At 37.5% G+C, this 23,190-nt stretch overlaps 3 protein-coding genes across 5 annotated transcripts in view; 2 read left to right on the forward strand and 1 right to left on the reverse strand.

Moving 5' to 3' along the window:
• The first annotated feature begins 1,453 nt into the window (after nucleotides 1-1,453).
• On the forward strand, nucleotides 1,454-11,902 carry Ndc80. 2 transcript variants are annotated; one of them, XM_053759862.2, is made up of 13 exons: nucleotides 1,454-1,651; nucleotides 1,773-1,959; nucleotides 2,377-2,472; nucleotides 3,068-3,150; nucleotides 3,627-3,807; nucleotides 5,071-5,205; nucleotides 6,197-6,285; nucleotides 7,144-7,259; nucleotides 7,559-7,715; nucleotides 8,827-9,019; nucleotides 9,546-9,676; nucleotides 10,172-10,338; nucleotides 10,761-11,067. In XM_053759862.2, the coding sequence occupies exons 1-13, from the start codon at nucleotides 1,599-1,601 to the stop codon at nucleotides 10,928-10,930; spliced, it is 1,758 nt and encodes a 585-aa protein (XP_053615837.1). In that variant the 5' UTR covers nucleotides 1,454-1,598; the 3' UTR covers nucleotides 10,931-11,067. The 2 variants fall into 2 exon arrangements, with proteins under 2 accessions (XP_053615837.1, XP_053615836.1); XM_053759861.1 differs by having other exon boundaries at nucleotides 1,455-1,651; nucleotides 10,197-10,338; nucleotides 10,761-11,902.
• On the reverse strand, nucleotides 11,900-21,954 carry Noc3 (Nucleolar complex protein 3). The gene is made up of 13 exons (XM_053759858.1): nucleotides 21,803-21,954; nucleotides 21,406-21,689; nucleotides 20,842-21,101; nucleotides 19,968-20,212; nucleotides 19,336-19,501; nucleotides 18,634-18,754; nucleotides 17,706-17,916; nucleotides 16,760-16,948; nucleotides 15,870-16,051; nucleotides 14,885-15,093; nucleotides 13,527-13,705; nucleotides 12,713-12,921; nucleotides 11,900-12,118 (listed from the first exon to the last, which is right to left on the reverse strand). Exons 1-13 carry the CDS (start codon nucleotides 21,806-21,808, stop codon nucleotides 11,929-11,931), a joined length of 2,451 nt encoding a protein of 816 aa, XP_053615833.1. The 5' UTR covers nucleotides 21,809-21,954; the 3' UTR covers nucleotides 11,900-11,928.
• A 250-nt stretch (nucleotides 21,955-22,204) lies between these two features.
• Nucleotides 22,205-23,190, forward strand: part of LOC128678375 (regulator of G-protein signaling loco-like) — a 58,460-nt gene continuing 57,474 nt past the window's right edge. For both annotated transcript variants that reach the window (XM_053759860.1, XM_053759859.1), the window contains exon 1: nucleotides 22,205-22,815. In XM_053759860.1, the coding sequence (XP_053615835.1) occupies nucleotides 22,413-22,815 (403 nt within the window). In that variant the 5' untranslated portion in view covers nucleotides 22,205-22,412. The remainder of the gene's footprint in view (nucleotides 22,816-23,190) is intronic.

The following is a 23,190-nucleotide window of genomic DNA, read 5'->3' on the forward strand; positions in this document are numbered from 1 at the left end:
AGATATAGATATTTAATTTTCACCATCTCATGAAACTTAGCATTCAATGAAACTATTTTATATATTATATAGTTTTTTTTTATATATTATATACATTTTCTAATTAGTTGATATTAAGCAATCAATCGTTCGTTTATTTACAAAAAAATTAAATAAGTATAAGATATAACTATACATAAAAAGATCTTCACCATTATTTTTAATATACAATACATAGGTACAAAACATCTTTAGTGCCCATAAAATGAACAACAGTACCTACAAAAGAATAAATACCTATATTTTTATATTGGTGGGCTTATTGAAGCAATAATGTCTTCCAGCCAACCTTTGGCTTAATTCAGGTTCATGGAGTGCAGCTATCGATAAACTTATGTTTTGGCGAGCTGGCACTTGGGTGAAACATGAAACCAAATCTTTAAATCTTTATTTGAGACTTTATGGTGACCAGCTTTTAATAACCGATGACAGAATAGTCTTGGAAACTTTAAATATGCAATTTAAAATAAAGGGAGTTTACAAAGATGATGTTTTGATTTTAATCGTGACTGATTGTTCTAAAAACGTAAGTTACCTGCAATTTTTATTACTTACAACTTATCATAACCGCATCGCGTGTGCGGCGTTGATTTGAACTAGTATTTACTATTTTATTACAGGTACGAAAAATTAAGTTTCAAATACAATCAAATCCAACACAATGCTATCAAACTCTCCGCGAACATTTCCCAGTATTTCAACATAATACAAGTAACTGTGAAAATATGAATTTTCGATATCGTAATGCGAAAGTGGTGTTAAAAGCTGCCTTGGAAGCTGATGGTAAATATTCCTATTATGGTACATATTTTTTCTTGAGTGGGCCTATAAATAAACCATATTTCCATCCTAGGTATCCTTAGATCATATAGTTACTAAATAAGTAGGTATCCCACTGATTTGTAAAGGCAAAAGTTTGTGAGTAATGTTTGTTACTTCTTTACGTTCAAACGGCTCGGCCACTTTTTGTTGTTGGTGAGGTAAGGTATCTTATACAGTCTGATAGTCAATGGCTCATTATTAAGTAGATCGCGCTACTGTGCATAAGAACGTATTTTATTAAATAATTACTAAGCTATCACCGCCGGGTGCAGCTAGTAATATATGTATAATATTATTGGTGGTATGCATGTACATTTTATTATTTACAGATAATAGAAAACAAGGACCAGAAATTCCTGGTGAATTCAAGAATTTTGTAAAGTTATGTTTGTTGGATCCAACATTTCCAAAATTTGTTCATGAAACAAAAAAAATATTACAGGCAGATGGATTATTGTAGCTGTTAAGTTTTTGGTGATTTTATGAAATAAGTAAATAGCTGTATAGTGTACGTATACGTTGCTTTGTTTTTACGCACGTCATCTGTCAACGTTATCAACAAATGTCATAGCATAGACAAATGTTAAGCATTTGAATGTGTCAACAATGTTTTGTTTTGAAATTTCAAATTCAACCGAAAAGTTATTAAAAGAAACTTGTTGAGCGAATACCTAGCTTGTTTGTTGCAAAACCTGTTGGTTACTATTTCCTAAATTTGTTAGAAAATACAATTCGAAATGCTTCCATCGAGATATGTTCCTGGACAATCATCGGCCATGCGAAAATCGCGGTAAGTACATTACAAACCTTAGAATTTTCAATTAAGTTTTCAGAAATAAGCCTGATTTTACTAATTTACATAAAATCAAAATTATGTATAAAAAGTTAGCATTTGATTGCATTTTTCTTAGTTTGGAAGGCAAGCCATCTATGCTGCCCAAGCCTCGTCGGCCGGGCTCCACGGAGCGCCTGTCGGTGGAGCCTCGGCGGCCGAGTACCGCCGGACACCGCTCGAGCAGCGCGGAGCCCCCGAGAGCCACATTCGGCGGCGGCAGGCTGAGTAGAGAAGCCTCCGCTACCAAACTGCCTTTAAATGGTGTAAGTTGACCTAAAAGTTTATATTCATACTATAGCTCGTAAGTACATTATATTAAGACTAGTGAGATTATACTCAGTTTTCATTAACTTCAAGTGGAATCTCAATCAATTTTTATCTGACATGAAATTTTATTTGCTTGCCTAAGTTATTTGTTTAAATTTACCTATTTATGTTTATCAATATATGGGGCTGGGGTACATGTCTAGTAATTTCCTAATTTAATCTAAAAAAGTCTTGAGCAAACCCAAGGTTAACTTGAGGTTACCCAAGTCTTGACCAAACCCAAGGTTATCTTCGACTTTGAGAAGAAATTGGGTAAATATTGAATAGAATAATGCTTTATTTAAATGACTTAAACACACATATATGTATTGGCCAAAAACCAATTTAAATAAGTGTATGTTAACAATTTACAGAGATCAAGATCACAGCAGGGAGACAGATTCGGACAGTCATCCATGACCCCCTTGCGGTCCAGCCACTATGCATCCCGACCCACTACCACTCCTGTTGTAAGTATTTACCGATCTTAAAAATTATCATAAATTGAGAATTTTTATTTCACAATTCTTCATACTTTCAAAGCGGAGTGCATTGGTCATATAAATTATGACATTTATATTTTTCAACACAGAGTTATTATTGTAAATGTCATGTTTCTAATTTTTATCATCTTTTGTATTTAAGTACGTAATTATTTGTTATCTCTCTCAATCACACATGCTCCAATTTACAATCAGAGAGAAGCCAGGGTAGGAGTGAAAAATGTAACCTATCAGTTTTAAAGATTCTCTGTAATGTTATGACCGGCCGCTTGCCTGACATTAACCCTCTTTGGGAACGTTATTGTTGCCTATCTAGTCAAGGCAAAATGGCTATATGTCTCTTTGGGGGATACTGGCTCAAACACCAGATGGGTGGTTGGTCTTCTTATTCTGTGACCATTTCACCCAGTACATATCCCTTACCCGCCTCGTACGACGTCTGTGGGAAGCTATGGAATGGTTTTAGGTTGGGATCACACACATTTTATTCTCAAATTCCACATCATATAAATAATCAAATACTTTTAGTATCTTTTAACAATTAGATATTTTGATGTAATAGCGGACACCGACTGAAGACCGAGCTCGTAACTGGCAGGCTTGTCTGGACAGAGCCTTGTCATTTGTCACTATGAAGGACCAAAGGTAAGATGGATTTGTGTGGTTTATTGTACATTCTTATATGTTCAGGGTATATAGTATGATATATCATTCATTGCGAACATTTCAAGTGAGCAAGTTGTGACATCACTCATTCGTGTCTTAGTAAGGAGCGTTTGGACGTATTATTATTTATTATAATATATTTTCTTATTGTATTTTATGAGTTTTTTATGAGTATCTTCTCCCTAAATTTCGTAAAAAAAATTATAGTATTTTTTATAAATCATAAAGATTTTTTTTTACATTTTTAATCAATACCTCAAGGCAGTGCAGCTTGCCATTTAGTACTGCGTTATGTGGCTTGCTATGCCATCGTGCGAATCCTACACCTTGTGTCTAAAAACGTGTGATTTTATTTTTGTCATATCTTTTAAAACATTGTCAATACGACAGCAATTTTTTCACAAGTGTTTTTATGAAGTCTTCGAAAGTGAGTGAACGAGCGTATCCCATGTCAGGCCCATCTCGAGCGTGAGCTGGCAGCGCGGCGAGAGCGCGCGCGTGCAGCCGCGGCTGTGCGCGCGCGCGCTGCAGCTCATGCGCCCGCTCACTATCGCGCGCTTCGTGGACATCGTCGGCGCGCTGCTCACCGCCATCACCAGGGACGCCAAGCTCAACAACGACAACTATGTCACCAAGGTTCATTTCAGCACGTGTTGTGACTCATTTTGTGTTAGGTTAGCGCTCACTGAAGAAAGTCGTAGGGCACAGGCACTATGTTGTACACAAACATAACAACAGTAGGCGCAGCGGACGAGCGGTTTTCTTGACTTTTTTTATTAACATGTTTTGTTAGAAAATTGACGCTGCGGTCCCGGCTTTAGAATTTTTTTGCTATATTTTTACAGAACAACTCAGAAACCTTGGTAATAAAAAATTGTTGTAATAGTGATTACAACAAACTTGACTTAACTAAGTTTGAAGCACTGTTTACTTGCTGGGACTTAGTGGAATACCAATTCAGTCCTTAATTTTTTTCATTTCATTATTGTTCATTTTCAAAACTAATTTAATTGTTTTCAGACAGTAATAGTAACAGTCCCATATTTTTTTTTATTAATTGACGTCCTCGGAGAAAAGGCTGCAGTGAAGTTTGTTGTGCCACTTCTTCATCTGCGTTTTGGAAGTCGGCAGCAGACTTAATTTTGTATAAATTTTTGACGCCAATACCTAATGTGATATACATTGTTATGACGTCGTTATGACGACCTCGGTGGCGCAGTGGTAAGATTCTTGCCACTGAACCGAGAGGTCCCGGGTTCGATCCCCGGTCGGGTCATGATGGAAAATGATCTTTTTCTGATTGGCCCGGGTCTTGGATGTTTATCTATATATGTATTTGTTATAAAATATGGTATCGTTGAGTTAGTATCTCATAACACATGTCTCGAACTTACTTTGGGCTAGCTCAATCTGTGTGATTTGTCCTGATATATTTATTTATTGTGTATTTACGTCAAAAATTTAATACTAATGTCTTAAGTCAAATAACATATCCTAAAGTCAAATAAAAAAATAATTTGATCATTTACGTTTCGATGCGATGCCTGCTTTTGTGTCACGAATTCGATCGTCTCGTTATTATTTAAAAATCATATAGTAGTATATAATTTACTAGAAGCGGTGGTGGTGTAATGGTTAAGACTGAGGATTGAAAGGACCCAGGTTCGAATCCTACTCGTGCCACATGCGTTTGTATACCAATCTGACTCATGTATGATTATTAACTTGTGTGTGAAATGGCACTGGCAATGGCAAACCACTCCATGAATAATACCAAGAAGGTCGTCGACACTCAGTCACGAGGAATACGACTATGAAGAAGATAACTTCCTAACATAGTTTGAATCCAAATGTTTTAGAACCTCCAATAGAATAGTTCCCCCGTGTCCCCGTGTCCAGATGCCGCACCTGTCCAAGCGGCTGCTGTACCCGGGCGCGGTGTCCAAGTCGTGGCTGAAGGCCGTGAACACGCTGCACGCGTTCCCGCACGCGCTCGCGCTCATCTCCTATCTACTGGACATGCTCACGCACATCGTGAGTTATTTTAAACCCCCGACGCAAAAATAGGGGTGTTATAAGTTTGAACACTAAATGTGTCTGTCTGTGTACGTGGAGAAAGCAATTGCAAACCACTGCATTACTAATGCCAAGAAAGTTGTTGTGTGTGTTTAATTCCACGTAACGACTCTGAAAAAGTGTACGTGGCACCGTATCTCATCAACGGGTGAACCGATTTGGATGCGGTTTTTTTATTTGATAGCTAATTTTTATGTGGTGGTTCTTAGATAGGTTTGATGAAAATCGGTTCAGCCGTTAAAAAGTTGTAGCGAAATGAATATTCCGAATCGGGGGTTGCAAATTTGTCTAATAAATAAACTTGTTTCTAGCTTATAATGTAACTAGCTGCGCCCCGGGGCTTCGCTCCCATGGGAATTTCGGGATAAAAAGTACTAAATGTGTTATTTCAGGTTATAATTCTACCAGTTTATCTAAAAACCCGTCCAGTAGATTTTGCGTGAAAGAGTAACAAAAATACATACACACATACGTCCTCACAAACTTTCACATTTATAATATTAGTAGCATTGTAATGTAACTCGTGTACCTATGTCTCGGGTGGAATCTTGCAGCTCACGTTTGAAGTGGATATCTTCAACCGATTGAGTTAAATTTTTGTACACACCACCTTTAATTTAAATGACATATTCATTATTAAATGAGTGATTTATTTGAACAACTCAACATACACAAGCGTATTAACACACTAGATGTTGCCCGGGGCTTCGCTCCCGTGGGAATTTTGAGATAAAATATAGCCATTAGCAATCTTGGATAATGTACCTTTCTAATGGCGAAAGAATTTTTGAAATCGGTTCGGTAGTTTCGAAGATTACCCGCCTCGAGCATACAAACTCACAAACTCTTACCTCTTTATAATAATAGTATAGATAAGTAAGAAAAATAAAATTGTGTGAATATCAAACTGTCTCACAAACTTTCACGCTGATAGCACTCCACTTTCCAGGAAATGCCGGTGACCGACGACTGGCTGTACATAGGAAAGGACGATTTGTCTCGACTGCGAAGGGACTATTTGGACAAATGCTGGATCAGGTATGTCTCTCCTTTCATATGAACGTTACAATTTTTAAAGCTTTTATTCAGTATCTATTGTAATCAAATTGAGCACGTTAAATCTATGAAACTAGGAGAATCTACAAAAGAAGACACTGAATGGGTGACTGACTTACCGACGCACGCACAGTCCAAACCTCTAGGTCTAGAAACTTCAAATTTTGCACGTAGGTTCCTTATGTGGTCTGGGGGTGCACTAAGAAAGGATTTCTTTTAACTCATCCTCTAAGGGGGTAAAAAGGGAGTTCAAAGTTTGTATGGGCAAACCAGATTAGTTAAAGAGTTTAAATATTTCACTGAAGGGAATCTCACGCGGGCAATAGCTAGTTTTACATACTACTGCTGGCTTGATGTCGTCAAGGAATACATGCATGCCGATGGTCTGACTACTGAGGATGTCGACGCCCGCGCGAAATGAGAAGAAAATGTAGGGAAAGGGGATCCCCGGCTCCGCGGCTATGCGACTGGGAAGGAGCGAGGGAAAAAATGTGATTGTGTGTTATTTTTTAATTATTTGATCGAATCATAGTATGTTAGGATAAATCACACAGATTGAGCTAGCCCCAAAGTAAGTTCGAGACTTGAGTTATGAGATACTAACTCAACATAGTTTTTTTAGAAAAAGATCATTTTATATCATGACCCGACCGGGGATCGAACCCGGGACCTCTCGGTTCAGAGGCAAGCACTTTACTACTGCGCCACCGAGGTCGACAAAATCTATGTCTATCAGTTTTTAAGGCTGTGAGTGGTTCTAAAGTAACCACACGGAATCACACGCTTCGACAGATAGTTTTAATGTAACGTATTTTCTGTACTGGCAACTCGTTGCCTCAGGTTCCAAGATCCCGGTCACCAGTTTGAGGATCTAAATGAAGAATATTTGCTGAACTTGAAGGCTCTGCTTGGAAATGATGAGGAGAAGATTGTAGAACTGCAAGAAATTATTAAGAGTGAGTTGCTTTGATTAAATCCATACTTTCTAATACATACTAAGTATTTATATGTTTATGTGAAATTAGTAGTTCATATAGTTTACTATTGTATTGTGTTTTATCAAAGATTATGATGAAAAGGTCCTAGAATGGGAGTTCGAGGGCGAAATGCGGATTTTCATTTCGGGGTGGTTGTCGTTCCGTCACAATGGGGCGCTGTGATCGGTCGGCTTCACAGTGCGCCATTATACATGTGATCGGTAATCGACTCGATGGTGAGACGTAAATAGCAAAGTGTGTCTCTGCCTGTGTGTCAGAGTACGAGGCGTGCCTCGAGGACGAGGCGGAGACTGCGGCGCGCGAAGGCGAGACGCGGCGCGCACAGCGTCGTGCAGCACTGGCGGGCGCGCGGCGCGCTGTGGCGGTCGCGCGCCGCGCGCTCAGCGCCGACCGCGAGGCGCTGCTGGCCGCCAGGTGACCACCGGCTGCTGTTCCTGTCAGATCACCAAACGATAACCAATATTTATTACCAAAAAACTTATATAATTCGAACAAATCGAACCTAAATTACTGACTTAACTAGCTTTTACATGCATGAAACTATTCTACTCTCGCCCAAAATACTAAGCACTGTGATAATTTTAATAAAAACGATTAATTAATAAATAAAACTACGTGCATAATTCAACTGCGGAACGGAAGAAGGATTTTTATTCAGTGTTGTCACATTCAATACATAGACAAAAACAAAGGTACCTAATAAGCCATGACATCTATCATTATACTACTTAAGTAGGTGGCGCTAGTTACTAATTTGAATATACAACAAGCACATACACATTTTAATACCCTGAGTGAATTCACACGTATATCATTAATTTTAACTTGTTATAGGTTCTACGGTTTTTTCTGTAAGCTACACTATCGAATTGGGTTAGCCTGTAAAGATAGATCTAAGTTGGGAATAAATAAATAAATACACATATAAAAAAATGTATTTTTGCCTTGAGTTTAAGTTTTAAATTGATTTGTAGACCTCGTTCGCTCGGTCAATTATAAATGCGAAAGTTTGTAAGGATGTATGTTTGTTACTCTTTCAGGCAAAATTTACAAGACCAATTGTTATGAAATTTGGTACACGAATTAAGATTTATGATGTTTGTATCTAGAATCACTATCTAAATTATAGGTCATATTAGCAAGTATAATTTATAAACATTTTGAAAGAACATAATTTATAAGAATAATTTCATAAAATATTCAAATTTAATATTTTAAACTATACAATATGAACTTCATAACATAAATTCATTCAATAACATAAATCGTCTGTTCAGTACACATAAAACAAGTTTAATTAATATGAACTTTAGTATTTTTTCTTTTATTACAATCATAGAACAGGCGAACTATGTTAAACCATCTATTACCATCTTCAAAAGCAGAAGTTTTATTCATTCATGATTGAAAACTCCGACAAATGTTAAGTCCTTATAAAAGGGTTCCGTCTACAGAAAATTTTTGGGAACCGCTGACCTAAATGTTGAGTTTCCATAACAATATCAACAGAATAAACATTTCACAGATCCGACCACACAGAAGCGCTGAGGACCCTCGACGTGGAAATAGAACGGGCGACAATAGATAGCCAACAACTGAAACAGGAGCTTGAGAGTCAGACCATGTGTGTGACAGAGAGGACCAAGTTGCTGGACGAAGTGGACTATTCTAACAGGGTGCTGGATTCTAAACGCGATCTGGCTGAACAGATTGCCAAGGTTAGTGATATACACTTTCAATTCTCACTCATCCTTGGTCCCGGTTTCATTCGTGGCTGCGACATCTGATGCCCGGAGCCTATATAAAAAATTAACCTTGCAATTTTGCAAGTTAAATTTCACCTACTTCATAATGGATAGGCTCCAGACTAGGGAACTCCTCAACGGTTTCTTGCACGGTTTTTGTCACGCGTTGAATGCAATTAGATCTTGCCCTGACCGGATATGAAACCCGGGACTTCCAGTGTAACCATTAGGCCACGGAAGTAGTCACAGAGAGTGATTAACAATATATCTATACTAGCTTTTGCCTGCAATTTCGTATGTAAGTAAGAATCCGTTTCCCGTGGGAATTTCAGGAAATCCCTCCTTAGTGCTCCCCTACAATGTCCTAGGAACCTACACACCAAATTTCAGCTTTCTACGCTCAGTAGTTTCGGCTGTGCGTTGCCTTTGAGTCAGTCAGTCACTCAGTAACGCAAGAGTTTTATATATATATAGATATTTTTTTTCTTATTGTTATCAGATGGTTCTGAGTAAAGAAACAGAGTTGGCATTATGGCAGAAGAAGACGCTGTCGAGTTGTGTGGAGTTCAAACAGGGACTCATACATCTGTCCGGTCAGTTCCCAGACTTGGCACTGAGTATTGATGAGAAGTGAGTATCCTTACATCCTATTAATAGTATAAATGCGAAGGTTTGTGAGGATGTGTGTGTGTTTGTTCAACTTTAAACCTTCGAGCCGGATATTAACCAGAGACCATTTGCTTTTAAACGTAGGTCCTTCGAGCTGGATATGAACCGGCGACCTATGGACCTTTTATTTCACAAATCAACAATACAGTGTCGGCTATATATTCAATTTTAAACAATATATTTTTAATAGCCTTTTTTATGTATCCCACTATTGGGCATAATCTATGGAAGACAAAAGGGGAGGTTTTTGCCACATATTTTTATGAAAAATTAGCGAAGCCGGGACTTCCGTCCCGGCTTCGATCGGGTAAAAACATACTAAATTATTCACATTATCTATTGGTGAAAACCGTATGAAAATCCATGCAGTAGTTTTTGAGCTTATCGCGAACAGACTGACAGACGCAGTACAGGACTTTGTTTTATATTGAAAGAAGATAAATAGTTTGAACCCAGGTCTGTAATGGATGTGGTGTGTCAGGGAGCTGATGGAGCCGGAGTGCGCGGCGCTGGTGTCGTCGGCGGTGGCGCGGCTGCGGCGGCGCGCGGAGGAACTCGCGGGCGAGCGCGCGCGCCGCGTGCACTCGCGCGTCGCGCGCGCGCGCCAGCGGCACGCTCACATGGTCGACACTATTTATTTATTTTATTACTCACGCACATTGCAGTGCGAGAGATCTCCGCCGCATCCGAAGCTACACGAGCCAACACGAGCTTTATGCGTTTTTTAATAATTTAGTTAAAAAAATATTCCACTAAGAAATGAAAGAAATTGATAAGAATGCTGGTGCTACAAAAAACCATAAATAAATATCTTTCGCCATTTATTTCCAGCAGTCGTTCAGAAATGCTAGTAGTTTGTAGTTTTAGTACTTAAAATATGACGTAAAAAGTGCCGGAAGGTCTAAGTTCTGAATAAAAAATATTTTGTGATTTTGACATATTAAAAGCTAATTAAACTGATGCGCGTGCGTTTTGAAAATTGAATGTGTTCTGGAAACTGTTGAATGCAACCGGTCTCGTAATATTTGTTTCAATATTTTTGCAGGAGGAAACCCGCGCCAAAATATCCGAACTCAAAGCCACCATAACCCGCGAACAAGAATCCCTAGAAACCGAACAGGCCATAGAAACTGCCGAAGCGAACGCTTGGTCCCAACAGTTACAGGAGATCAACACAAAAATGGAGGAACTAAAGAAAAATCAAGAGGTTTATAGCCAAGCCGAGTCAGAATTGGAGTTTTGGGAGAAACAAGAAGTTGCTTGGAATGAAAAATTAAAAGAAATGAGGGAATATATAGTGTATCAAAAGGCAGAGTGTGATAGAATGTTGGAAGCTGCTAAAGAGAAAAGAGCTAACATGTTAATGGAGTGTGTCAAACAGTGGAATGGGAAGGTCGTCTTGTGAATTTGGTCTTGTAACACATACAAAATAAAAATAAGCTATTTTAGACATTAATAATGAGATGAAAAATCTAGTTATACAGGATAGACGTGAGTTCAATTGAAAATAATAATATCATTATTATTTTCAAAGTTAATAATTAATTAAAATTAAAAACTACATGTGACATGTATAACAATTCCATCTGTAAATAAGCTTAATAAACATATTTTTTACAAGCATTTAGATATTTTTATCAACAGTTCACATCGAAGTTTTTTTAAGTGTTTTAACAAAACATTCTGAGCTATTTTGTAACACCAAAGTATTATAAGGGCCTAATCTAAAAACTAAAATTATGCTAAATAAACAAATAGCATTTAAATAGTTTAGACAAAAACACATAGGTACAGACAAACAGATTTGATAGCTAATAGATAGACCCGTCATATGTTCCACTTCACTCATACAAGAAATATGCGCGCGTATTAGAAATACACAAGAGACAAGACAGAGCGCTGATATTATTTTGTTCCTCATAACGTGCCCGGCCCAATTTTAGATAAAATTTATCATAGACATAGACGAAACCTTCAGTTGGCTACTTTTCATCGTCTATTTTTGCTAACGTTAACACAACTGTGCTTCCAAAGAATTTTGTGGGTGCATCGTATGTATATAGTTAAAGAACCCTGATCAATCATAGGCTACTTTTCAGCCCCCAAATGACTATAATAGTTTCGTTTCGTCACGCGGGCGGAGCCGCGAACAAAAGCTGGTTTTGTAAATAAAAATGTTCACGATTATGTGTAATATTTTATTTAATCTGTCATCACCCAACACTGATATTTAAATCAACACTTTTCTCAACATTCTCGCACAATAACTTCAGGTCGCTCTGTGCCCAGCAGTGGGCGTGGGCGGGTTTCTTAGTCTTCTGTTCCACCATCTTTGGAGGCGGTACTGCAGGTTTAAACGCCATTTGGGAGCCATCATAAACGTCGAATATTTTTGTTGGTGTCCTGTAACAATTGATGAATTTTATTTGTTTTAAACTTACACACTTGGCACAGCAATACAGTTTGTAAAAATATAATAGACAGACTTTTGCGTCAAACAGAGAGTGCTAAGTGGGTGCAAAATATATCTTAACTAATATTATAAATGCGAAAGTATGTTTGGTTGTTACCTCTTCACGCTCTATCTACTCAAGCAATCGCCTTGAAATTTGGCATATATATAGTTGGAAGTACGGAGAAGGACATAGGGTACCTTCATCACGGAAAAATAACTGCTCCCATGGAAAAAATAGATAAAAACTATTTGTTACTGTTTCACACAATTACAGACAAAGAAAAATAATATAAGTAAAAATACATAAAACTAACAATTACATAGTGCCATAAAGTAACAAAAAGGCTACAGCTCAGCTAAGTATATGTTACCCAGATAAGTAACAGCTGATTTTCAGCTGACATCTTTGAGGTAGCGCGGACGAGAACTGAGGTAGAAATGAATGTAACAGATTCTTAACTTAGGCTAATAATAGATAGTTACATATATGCATAAAATGTTACAGAAAATAAAAATCTAGTAAATGATAAAAGTTAGCTTACATCTTACAAAACTCCGTTGGCAAGTTCCGTTCATGTAGCGCTGTGGCGGCGCTCCTGACGGCGGGGTGCAGGTGGCGGCGCAGCGCAGACAACTCGGCGAGCGAGGCGCTGTCCGCGCCGCAGTGCTCCGGGGACGTGAGCTGCGCATCATACCGCCCACACCCGCTGTCCGGGTCCGGCTCTAGCAGCGACGATACTGGTTTACTTTGCTGTAGATAAATTATGTCGCTATTGTGTGTTGGTCTATCCATATAAACCACCCTACATGGAACGGGCCGTAGTAGATTATACACCACTAGCGGCTCGTACCGGCTTCGCTCGAATAAAATCACACCAATAATAAATTAAATTTAGGTATTTAAGGTGTGTTCTTTCTCTTGAATCCCTGTATCTACTCAATGCCTGCATCAAAATCAAAATTTATTTAAGTTATTAACTATAAGTTTTCCAAAAAATACATTATCAATAAGCATTACAATATTCGTATACGTAAATGTTTCTTTTGGCCAATCAAATTACTGCCCACTATAAGGTGATTAGACGAAGATTTTACTCTAAAGCACAAACAAACGGTCGTTACACATTTTTTAAAATTTATTTATCCAGAAAAACAGTTACATTTTATCACTAAACAAAAAATCCCCAAACTGTAAACCAGTATGTCGACGAAAAACAAATACACTCACTTTTGACATAACCTAATATTATATTAAACTAACATTTTTCTATTATTACGAGTAATATCTGTCTAATTAATCACGGTTCCAAGCAAAATTTTCTTTAACATGTATAAGGAGAATAAGAAAAATAATACCTGTATTAAGTTGTGCAACAAGACGAGACACGCCAGAGCGCCATTCGGCTGCAGCTGCAGAGACAGCTCGGCCAATCGTTTGCCGAACGCCTGCAACACGTTCGCGGACACGCGCCGCGCTCGCGAACATATCTGCGCGATCGCTTCGATCACCAGACGAGCGTCTGTGTGCGTTATACCTGGACACAATGTCAATAGGGTAGAAAATAGGTATAATCTAGTTAAAATAGATAATAATATATCAATATAATGATATATTATTAAAACAAACTCAACCATCATTAAAAACTATGTTGTAACAATTTTTATCAAGTTTCACCATAAATGTAATATTGAATGTAGCTGTCGAACAAATATAGTTTTCTTTGCGAACATTTTAGCAAGTTGTGATGTCACTTCTACGTGTCATTTAGTGTCTCTCGGAACCATACGTTATAAAAAATCATGGTAAAATAGGCACTTTTTACGTCGAATTTTATATGAAATAAATAAAAATATAATAAAATAAATAAAAAATAACATTATTATATAATTTTTCAATATTATATTTCTCAATTCTTTAAACCACGTAACGAATTTTGATGCAATTTTCACTATTACTTAGACAATTTATTCTTGAAGGATTATAGACTGGCGTTTATCTATAATCCTTCAAGTCGAGGCGTCCGGGTACCAATTTTATTCATTTAGTACAAAGGAAATTCATTTAGAAAAAGGAATTAGTACAAAGGAAATTATTTTCTCAGTCTGATCTATTACAATCATTATTCCACACCGAAATAGTTTTGTAAAAAATATATACTAATTACGGAACTTATAGATGAAATAAAATGCTTTGAGCTAAAAATTCTCTTCATAGTCGTATTCCTCATGGCTGAGGGTCGTGGTCATTACGTGGAATGAAATACACATAAAAACTGTTTTGGCATTATTAATGGAGTGATTTGCCATTGCCTTCTCCATTTCACACACAAGTTAATAATCAACAAGTGTGCAGGTTTCCTCACGATGTTCCGTAAGCAAGTGGTGGTCGATGAAAATACATGAGTCAAATTAGTATACAAACTCATGTGGCACGAGTAGGATTCGAACCAGGGACCTTTCGATCCATGCGCGTCTTAACCATTACACTACCACCGCACCGAGTTAAAAATTACATAATTATTATTCATGCTTGTTAACACAAGATTGGTAGATTAGAATGACAAGAATACAATATGAAAAACTAGATTAGTAGTGCGCGCGCAGTAATCAAGTTTAAATGTTTGATAGCCATTGGCTGCGGTATCGTCGTGGTGTACTGGCGTTGACACATAGTGAAGGTCCTATTCTAGGGCGGAACAACACAACGGACTCACCAGCGTGGACATCGAGGGCGTTAGCATACAGATAGTTGTGGAAGTTGGCCGGGTCCACGTTGAGCGCGTCGCCCGCGCCGCTGAGCACAGCGAGGGCTGCGCGCGCGCAGCGCAAGCGCGACGTGCGCGCTGCGCTCGCGCTCTGCAGCATTCGGGACAGGATCGACACCAGGTCAGAGTAGTATTCCAGGTTTATTATGTGGGTGAATCTGCAAGGGATCAGAGGGGTTAGTGCGGGTTTGCATTTCACTTCTCACCATAGAATCGATTCTATGGTGAGAAGTGAAATGCAAACCCGCACTAACCCCACAGGGCAAACTTCGGATGGACGATAGGTCCTTAGAAGGGCGGTCATTGGCTGGTAAACAGTAATTACAATGAGCTTTACAGTTTGCGATGCTTCTATTGAGACCTAAAAAACGAATGGACTTGTCTAAGCTTAATCAGATTTTCTTTGTCTAACCTCCCTCCTCTACATATACAAACCTGGCTCCGCCCATTATTTCTGAAATTAAAGATTTTTACCCACAGACCAAATAGAGAGAAGGACCCGGTGTATTCAACTATTGCACAGCTATAAAGAAAGGCGAACAGAAATTAAGGGGTCATGGCGGAACAGCTTACCCCACTCGTCTGTCTCAGCCTCGCGTATCGTCACACAAATTTTATTACAATAAGGCGTCCCTTCTTTCTATTTACAATTTTTAAAGGTTTATATTTACACTGCTTATGTCGTTTATCTATATGAATTAATCTACTAATATTTTATAAACATAAAAACTCACAAAAAGCGTTTGTGAGTTTTTGTATTGGAGGCGGGTAATCTCCGAAACTACCGAACCGATTTCAAAGATTCTTTCACAATTAGAAAGGTACATTATCCAAGATTGCTATAGGCTATATTTTATCTCATAATTCCCACGGGAGCGAAGCTCCGGGCACCATCTAGTAAGTAATAATAATAATTTTGATATCAAACACTCACTTGGTGATGCCCTGCAACGCAGCCGCCAACAGAGCAGATTGGGGCGCGCTCTTCAGCAACCGGAAGTAGATGTGGAACACTGTCTTCGTCACTTCCGTCAGCTGTTTCTTGCGCGCCATCTCGCTCTCGTGCGCCTCCGTCTCAAGCAGCTCGCGTTCCACTTCTTTTAGTTTCTTTTGACGCTGCAGAATACGGTAAAATGTATGTATATTTTTGCGACGAGTGAAGATTGAGCTTTAGTTACCATCGTTCAAATTGTAACTAAAACTTGTGTAAATTTGTATAGTAATACGCTGAGCACGAAAATTCTTGCTATCGAATTGGTACCCGAATATTTACAATTTACATAATAATTATCTCCTTCACCTGCGCTTTGGAACTGGAGACTTAGATTTAAGTAATTTTTTGACGTCAATAAGTGATGTAAAATATGATCTAAAATATTTTGTATATTGTGTCTATAGTGGAAATAAATGTGGCGGAGGCGTGCCTCTGTACCGAGAGGTCCCGGGTTCGATCCCCGGTCGAGTCATGATGGAAAATGATCTTTTTCTGATTGGCCCGGGTCTTGGATGTTTATCTATATATGTATTTGTCATAAAATATAGTATCGTTGAGTTAGTATCCCATAACACAAGTCTCGAACTTACTTTGGGGCAAACTCAATATGTGTGATTTGTCCGAATATATTTAAAAAATACATATTATGTATATTTACAAGAATTTTGAATTTGATGAATTTGAGTGCTTGTGTAACAGTGTGCGGCGGGGGTAATGAATGATCCAACCTAATAAAATTTTATTTATTAAACACAACGACTATAAACAAATAACGATCTTGATGTTAACAGAAAAAAATATTGCGTTAGAAAAAGTATAATAACACATACCTTTTTCTCCTTTTTGGACAGATTAACAATACGCTTCTTCTTCTTCTCCTCCTGCTTCTTCTTGTGCTGTATGTCCGCCTGCTCGTCCAAGTCAATGTCGGTTATTTTGAGCGACAGCAAACAGTCCAGCGCGGACGGCTTCAGACGCTCACCTCGTCGTTTCACTAGTTGGTTGATTAGTCGGACGATCTGCAATGCGTGTGAAAAGTTACAATGGTATTCACGTAGTATAGAAATTTCGAATTTTGCCACCATTTTGGAAATATCGTACGAGTTTTTATATAATTTTCCAAATGTAAAATGAATTTTGTCATTCTATAAATTGTGGTAAGTTATTTATCTCTTAAAATGAGACAAAGAAAAAGATTTGATAAACATAATTTAATGAATATAATGTTGCACATAATCTATACTATTATTATAAAGAGGTAAGCGTTTGTGAGTTTGTATGTTTGAGGCGGGTAATCTCCAAAACTACCGAACCGATTTCAAAAATTCTTTCACCATTAGAAAGGTACATTATCCAAGATTGCTATAGGATATATTTTATCTCAACATATACACGGGAGCGAAGCCCCGGGCAACATCTAGTGTTATATATTACGTGATGACTTTTAAACAGGGATCGGGGCCAAGTTGCAAAGGAAGTAAGAGATTACAAAATTTGAATGTAAAACTAAAAAAACTAAAAAGCTGATCATATATTCTGTTCACTCTGAAAGATAGAAATGTATTTGATATTTTTTATAAGACACTAGAGATCCGTCCCGGTTTCGCTCGGGTAAGGTTTCGTCTATCTCTGTGTCAAATTTCATCAAAATCGGCCCAGTAGTTTTTGAGTTTATTAATTACAAACAAAAATACAAATCTTTTCTCTTTATAATATTAATAATTCATACTATTCAGGATTAGTTTGTATTTGGGTTTTTAAACAATTACTTCTCACCACTAAAGTTATGTCCCCCTTGTTATCGTCAGCGAAGACTTTCCTGCAAGCGTCGGTGACCAATTCTGAAGCACTTGGTTCACAATCCAGGTAAGGTATCACACTCTGGGCTATGTTCGTGGCATAGTTGAAGTGCGGCCTGGACGTGAGCAGGTCACACATGCAACGGAGGGATATGTGCGCTATGCTGCTTGTGGAGCCATCTAATTTTCTGTTACATAAACAATAATAATTATACCTTATATGTTGTTCAAATTAAAAACTCTTTGTTTCGTTGCGTGACATTCAAATTCAATCTCAACCTTGACGTTGGCAAAATCATTGTTTTGGCGAACGATACAACCGTGACAGTTAAAAAAAAAATCAAAATTTTTTTTGTTCAACTTCAACATCCACAACGAAGTTGTTGGGGTTCTACATTGGCCTGAATTGCTTCTAGAAAAGGATGGTACGGCCGTGGCGTGGCTTTTTTTGGTCGACTTGCGGGTCGACCCAGATATACATCGCTTATTAACGTCAAAAAATTACTCAAAACTGTGTTCTACTGCCGACTTCCAAACGAAAGCGAAGTTCACTTGACTTTTTTTTATTAGCCTACTAGCTGCGCCGCGGGGCTTCGCTCCCGTGGGAATTTCAGGATAAAAAGTACCCTATGTGTAATTTCAGGTTATATTCTATCCGTGTACCAAATTTCATAACATACGGACCAGTAGATTTCGCGTGAAAGAGTAACAAACATACATCGTCACAAACTTTCGTATTTGTAATATTCAGACTCCCCTTCCTTTTTGTACAAATCTCTGTCGAGTGCAGCCTTCGATATCAATCGAACCAGTAGTTTCGGAACAAATTGAATCAAATCTGAGAACTTTAGATCACAGCATAATACATAGTAATTAATAAATTAGAAGTAAATGAAGAATCTCACCTGGTGTCTCCCTTCTTCCTCCTCAGCACGATGGCAGCTTTCTCCAACCGTTGTAGATAACGCTTATAGAACTCCAATAGTTCCTTCTCGTATTTGTACAGGGCCAGAGTGTCCTTTTTTACTGTAATAAAATTGTGGAAATCAGCTTCTCTGATAGAAACATATTTCGGTAATGTTGTGGAAATTAATGTGGCGGAGGCGCAGTGGTAAAGTGCTTGCCACTGAACCGAGAGGTCCCGGGTTCGATCCCCGGTCGGGTCATCATGGAAAATGATCTTTTTCTGATTGGCCCGGGTCTTGGATGTTTATCTATATATGTATTTGTCATAAAATATAGTATTGCGTTAGTATCCCATAACACAAGTCTCGAACTTATTTTGGGGCTAGCTCAATCTGTGTGATTTGTCCTAATATATTTATTTATTTATTAAACAACTAATATCCTTTGTTAGGCCATTTCAGCTACACACTGGTACGGAACACATAGGTACGGAAAGAGGAAACAGTCTTTTAGTCTGCGGCCTCCGAGTTTCACATTTCTCGTCTCGGTCTACTCCTTGAGGGATAATGTGATGCTGTGTATGAATATGTTTAGTTTTCAAATATAAATGGACTTGGACTGGTTTTCAGCAATTTCAAATATTTGAAAATTTTAGTTGGTGTTTTTTTTTTTTCTACGCTAACGGGTAAAGTGAAACTCACACTTGATGTTGGAATAGTCCTGATGCCGGATCATGTAGTCTGGCAATACATCCTTGAACACCTCGCAGGCCGACAGTGTTGCCAGCTTGCGGACTGACGCCAGGTTGAGTTGCCCATCTTTGAGCCGGTCCTCCATTAAATACAGGATTGGATATAGATTTTTCAGCTGCAACAATCATTATATTAATCAGTTAATCAACTATCTACGTATGTTGTGTTGTAATGTATGTACTCGTGTTTGAAAATATCATATATGTATAGTAGAAGTGGTGGATCCTTGGGTAGATCTTTATGACAAGTTTCAAGTTAATCAGTTCCAAAATGTAGTCGTTAGTCGCGTCTACTGTAACAAGAACCTTTCCACGAGCACCCGTTTTAGAAGTGTTAATAAACTTTCAACCCTTAAAAGTGTTCCTTATATGTATCGATACATCTCCAAGATGATAAGATAATTATTGTAAAAAGATGTTATAGCCGCTTCTTCAGTTTCGCTAAAAATCACGATTGCACAATTTAATTCGATACAAAATACGAATTCTTTTTTATGCTATAATGCATATAGGATATAATAGCAATACTTATGAGAGCCTATATTCTAGAAATGTTTGCTAAGTGAGATAATCCTAACCTACCTTCTTCTCAGGCTGTTCCAACAACGACGAGCACAGTGCACCGATCCTCAACTTATCCCGTTGCAGTTTATCCCTCCTCTCTGTTAAGAGCTGTACCGCAGTCACCATCTCCCCTCCCTCCCCGGCTTCCGGAGACTCATCTGCTGTACCTTCCATACCCGAGTCGGATTCTGAGTCAGCTTGCTCTGTATTTGTTTGACTGGTCTTCTTCTGTTTTGCTGGAGGCTCCTCTTCTGATTCAGATTCTGCAAATAAATATTTTTTTTGACAGTCAAATCATTTGTTCAGAAATTAAATCTTCACAGACTCTTTTTCTAGTCAAATGTCAAAATTATTTACTAGCTGTGCCCCTGGTGGCTTTGCTATCAATATATATATATATTGATTGAATATATTGATTGAGACATTTGACTATATATAAAACATGTAAGAAACTTTCTTTCATGCATATATATATATATATATATATATATATATATTTTAAAAAATGTATTTGTAACTACACTACACACATCAAGTATAATTCATATAATTTGTAACATCTTCTAATATAATCTAGATCAAGACAAATCATATAAAACATGTAAAAAACTTTCTTTCATGCAAAATCTACTGTATTTATTTTAATGATAAATATATATATATATATATATATATATATATATATATATATATATATATATATATATATATATATATATATATATATATATATATATATATATATATATATATATATATAAATAACAGTGTTATAATATATATATATATAAATTATAACACTGTTAAAAGGAAATTCAACCCATAGGTATTTAATCTCTTGAAACAGCTTAGATTAAACATAACTTAGCTACACAAATAAGTTAGAATTTACCTTCCACTTCCTCAGTCCTCTCCATCACACCTTCTTTAGTCTTAATAGGTAGCAATGGGCGAATTTTTTTCACCGGTCTCTCCGCTAACTCCTGCTCAAATTTTTCCTCAAGTTCACTCCCCGAGTCTTCAGATTCCATACTCAATTCGTCATCAGATTTAATGCTGGCATCAGAATTAGATTCAGCTCCGCTATCACTCCCAGGGGTCTTGACTAGTTTAGGCATCTTGCCCTTGTCCTCCCTTCTTCTTTTTCTCGATCTGTGTAGATATAACTTTATTTTACAAACCACAGACCCCCATGAGGCTGACATAGTACACAAAGTGCACACTGAAGCCTTGTCAAAAGTTTAGATTTAAAAAAATAAACCCAAAGAAATTTTATTATTATATTTTGTTATTTGGTATAAAAAGTACTCTTTATGCAATTGTACCCATATACTAAATTTGTTAATTATCAAAAGGTAAAAAGTTAAACCAATAGAATTATTAAAAAATACTTTACTTTTATTTCTGTGCAATTCATTGCACCTATATGTGAAACTACTATTTTAAAAAATCTTACTTGTTCTTTTTGTCTTCTTCCGGCACATTGGACAACAACTGCGGCTGTGTTGCTATCCTTTTCATGATGTAATTCTGTTCCTCATCATCCAACATGTCCGCCCACTCGTCTCCTGACGCTGATTCGCTCTCACTACTATATTCCACTTGCTTGTGCTGTGTTGGTTGCTTTTGTTGTTGAACTTTTGTTCTATGCCTCTGTAGCTTCAATTTTCCTTGCTTTTTCATTTTATTTGTCGTCTGGTTGTTCCTCTTCACTTTGCTGATCTTAGCTTTGCCTTTTTTCTGTAAAGTTATGGATATTTAGTACCCATTAGGTAGTTTAATCGAGGTTAAATTAAAAATATTATTTTATAATAAAATAGATAAATGATAATATCTGGAAAAACAATACTTACAGCCATTTTTATATATTATTATTCTGTTAGTAATGACTACAAAAAATATCTAGTAATATTCACAAAAATAAATAAAAACAACGTGGATAAAATCCAACCAAAACACGCACTTCTATAACTCAGAGATATGTATACTGTTTGACGTTGACATTTTCATACATAACGTTTATGACGGTTTCTATTATTGCAAAAAAAAAAAATTGTGTATACGTTCAAGAAAAAATAATATTTTCATGCGTAATAATTTAGACAATCACAATCAGATCAAGAGAGATAATTACCTAAATTACAAGAAATATCAAGGGTCTTGCTTGTAAAATAATCTCAATATAATGGTTGATAAACATAAAATTTAAATATCCATTTTTTCAAAATGCAATTTTACGTTACACGAATGCAGTCAAACTTTCTAAGTAAACGTCAGTTGTGTGTACACCTCGAAACTTTCTTTATTTCTAGTTTTTCTAGTTTTCTAACTTAAAGTTTCACCTAATTACTTCTATCTTACAAGAATTAAGTTATCGTAAATGCTCGGCAAAAGCTCAAGTATGAGTTCTGTCAAGTTTTCCAAGAAATAGACCTTGTAAAACGAGATTGAGGAACCATCTCAATGATGGTTCCTCAACAGCAAAGGAGGAGGCGAAGACGGGCAGCTCTTCCTCGGACAGCTGAGCGTCGTTTGGTGGTGGCCCGTGGGGCTATCGGGTTCGGTTTTACAATAGCGGGACAGCGTCCGTGCGTGGTATCTGCAGTAACATCAGGAGGGCCGGCCGATCGCGCTGGCCTGAGAGCTGGAGACGCATTATTGGCAGTGGATGGTGCGAACGTGGCCAGGGCTCCTCATGCGTCTGTGGCGAGGCTCGTGGCGGCCGCGCCGGGCGCTATATCGCTGAGTGTAGCACCGAGGGAGTCCCCGCCGACGGATACTGAGGATACAGAGCCTGATGAGCGCGCGAGGACGAGGAGGAGGCATCCCCCGCCGCGCCGCAGACCACAGATAATGCATCATCCAGGTTTGTCATTGTACTCAATATTTCCATACTAAATATATGTATATTATAAACGGGACAGTCTGTCTGGCACATATTCATGGCTAAGCCGATTTTGATGATATTTGGAATAAATTTAGTTAATGAGGTCAAACATAGGTTATGGCCATTGCCATAAAATCTGAAAATCATCAATGTCAAAGTTTGTTTAGTCTCCTTCAATTATAAATCACAAGAGATAAACAACAAAGTTGTGAAAGTCTGTGTGACGTTGTTGATCATAGTAAAATCAACTGGACAGATTTCTATTAAATTTGGTACATGGCCAGAATATAACTGGCACATAGGGTACTTTTCATCAGGAAGCAGCTAGTTCATTATCTTTTACTTTTAATACTT

Source organism: Plodia interpunctella, chromosome 19, assembly GCF_027563975.2.
Source record: "Plodia interpunctella isolate USDA-ARS_2022_Savannah chromosome 19, ilPloInte3.2, whole genome shotgun sequence".
Classification (NCBI taxonomy): Eukaryota; Metazoa; Arthropoda; class Insecta; order Lepidoptera; family Pyralidae; genus Plodia; species Plodia interpunctella.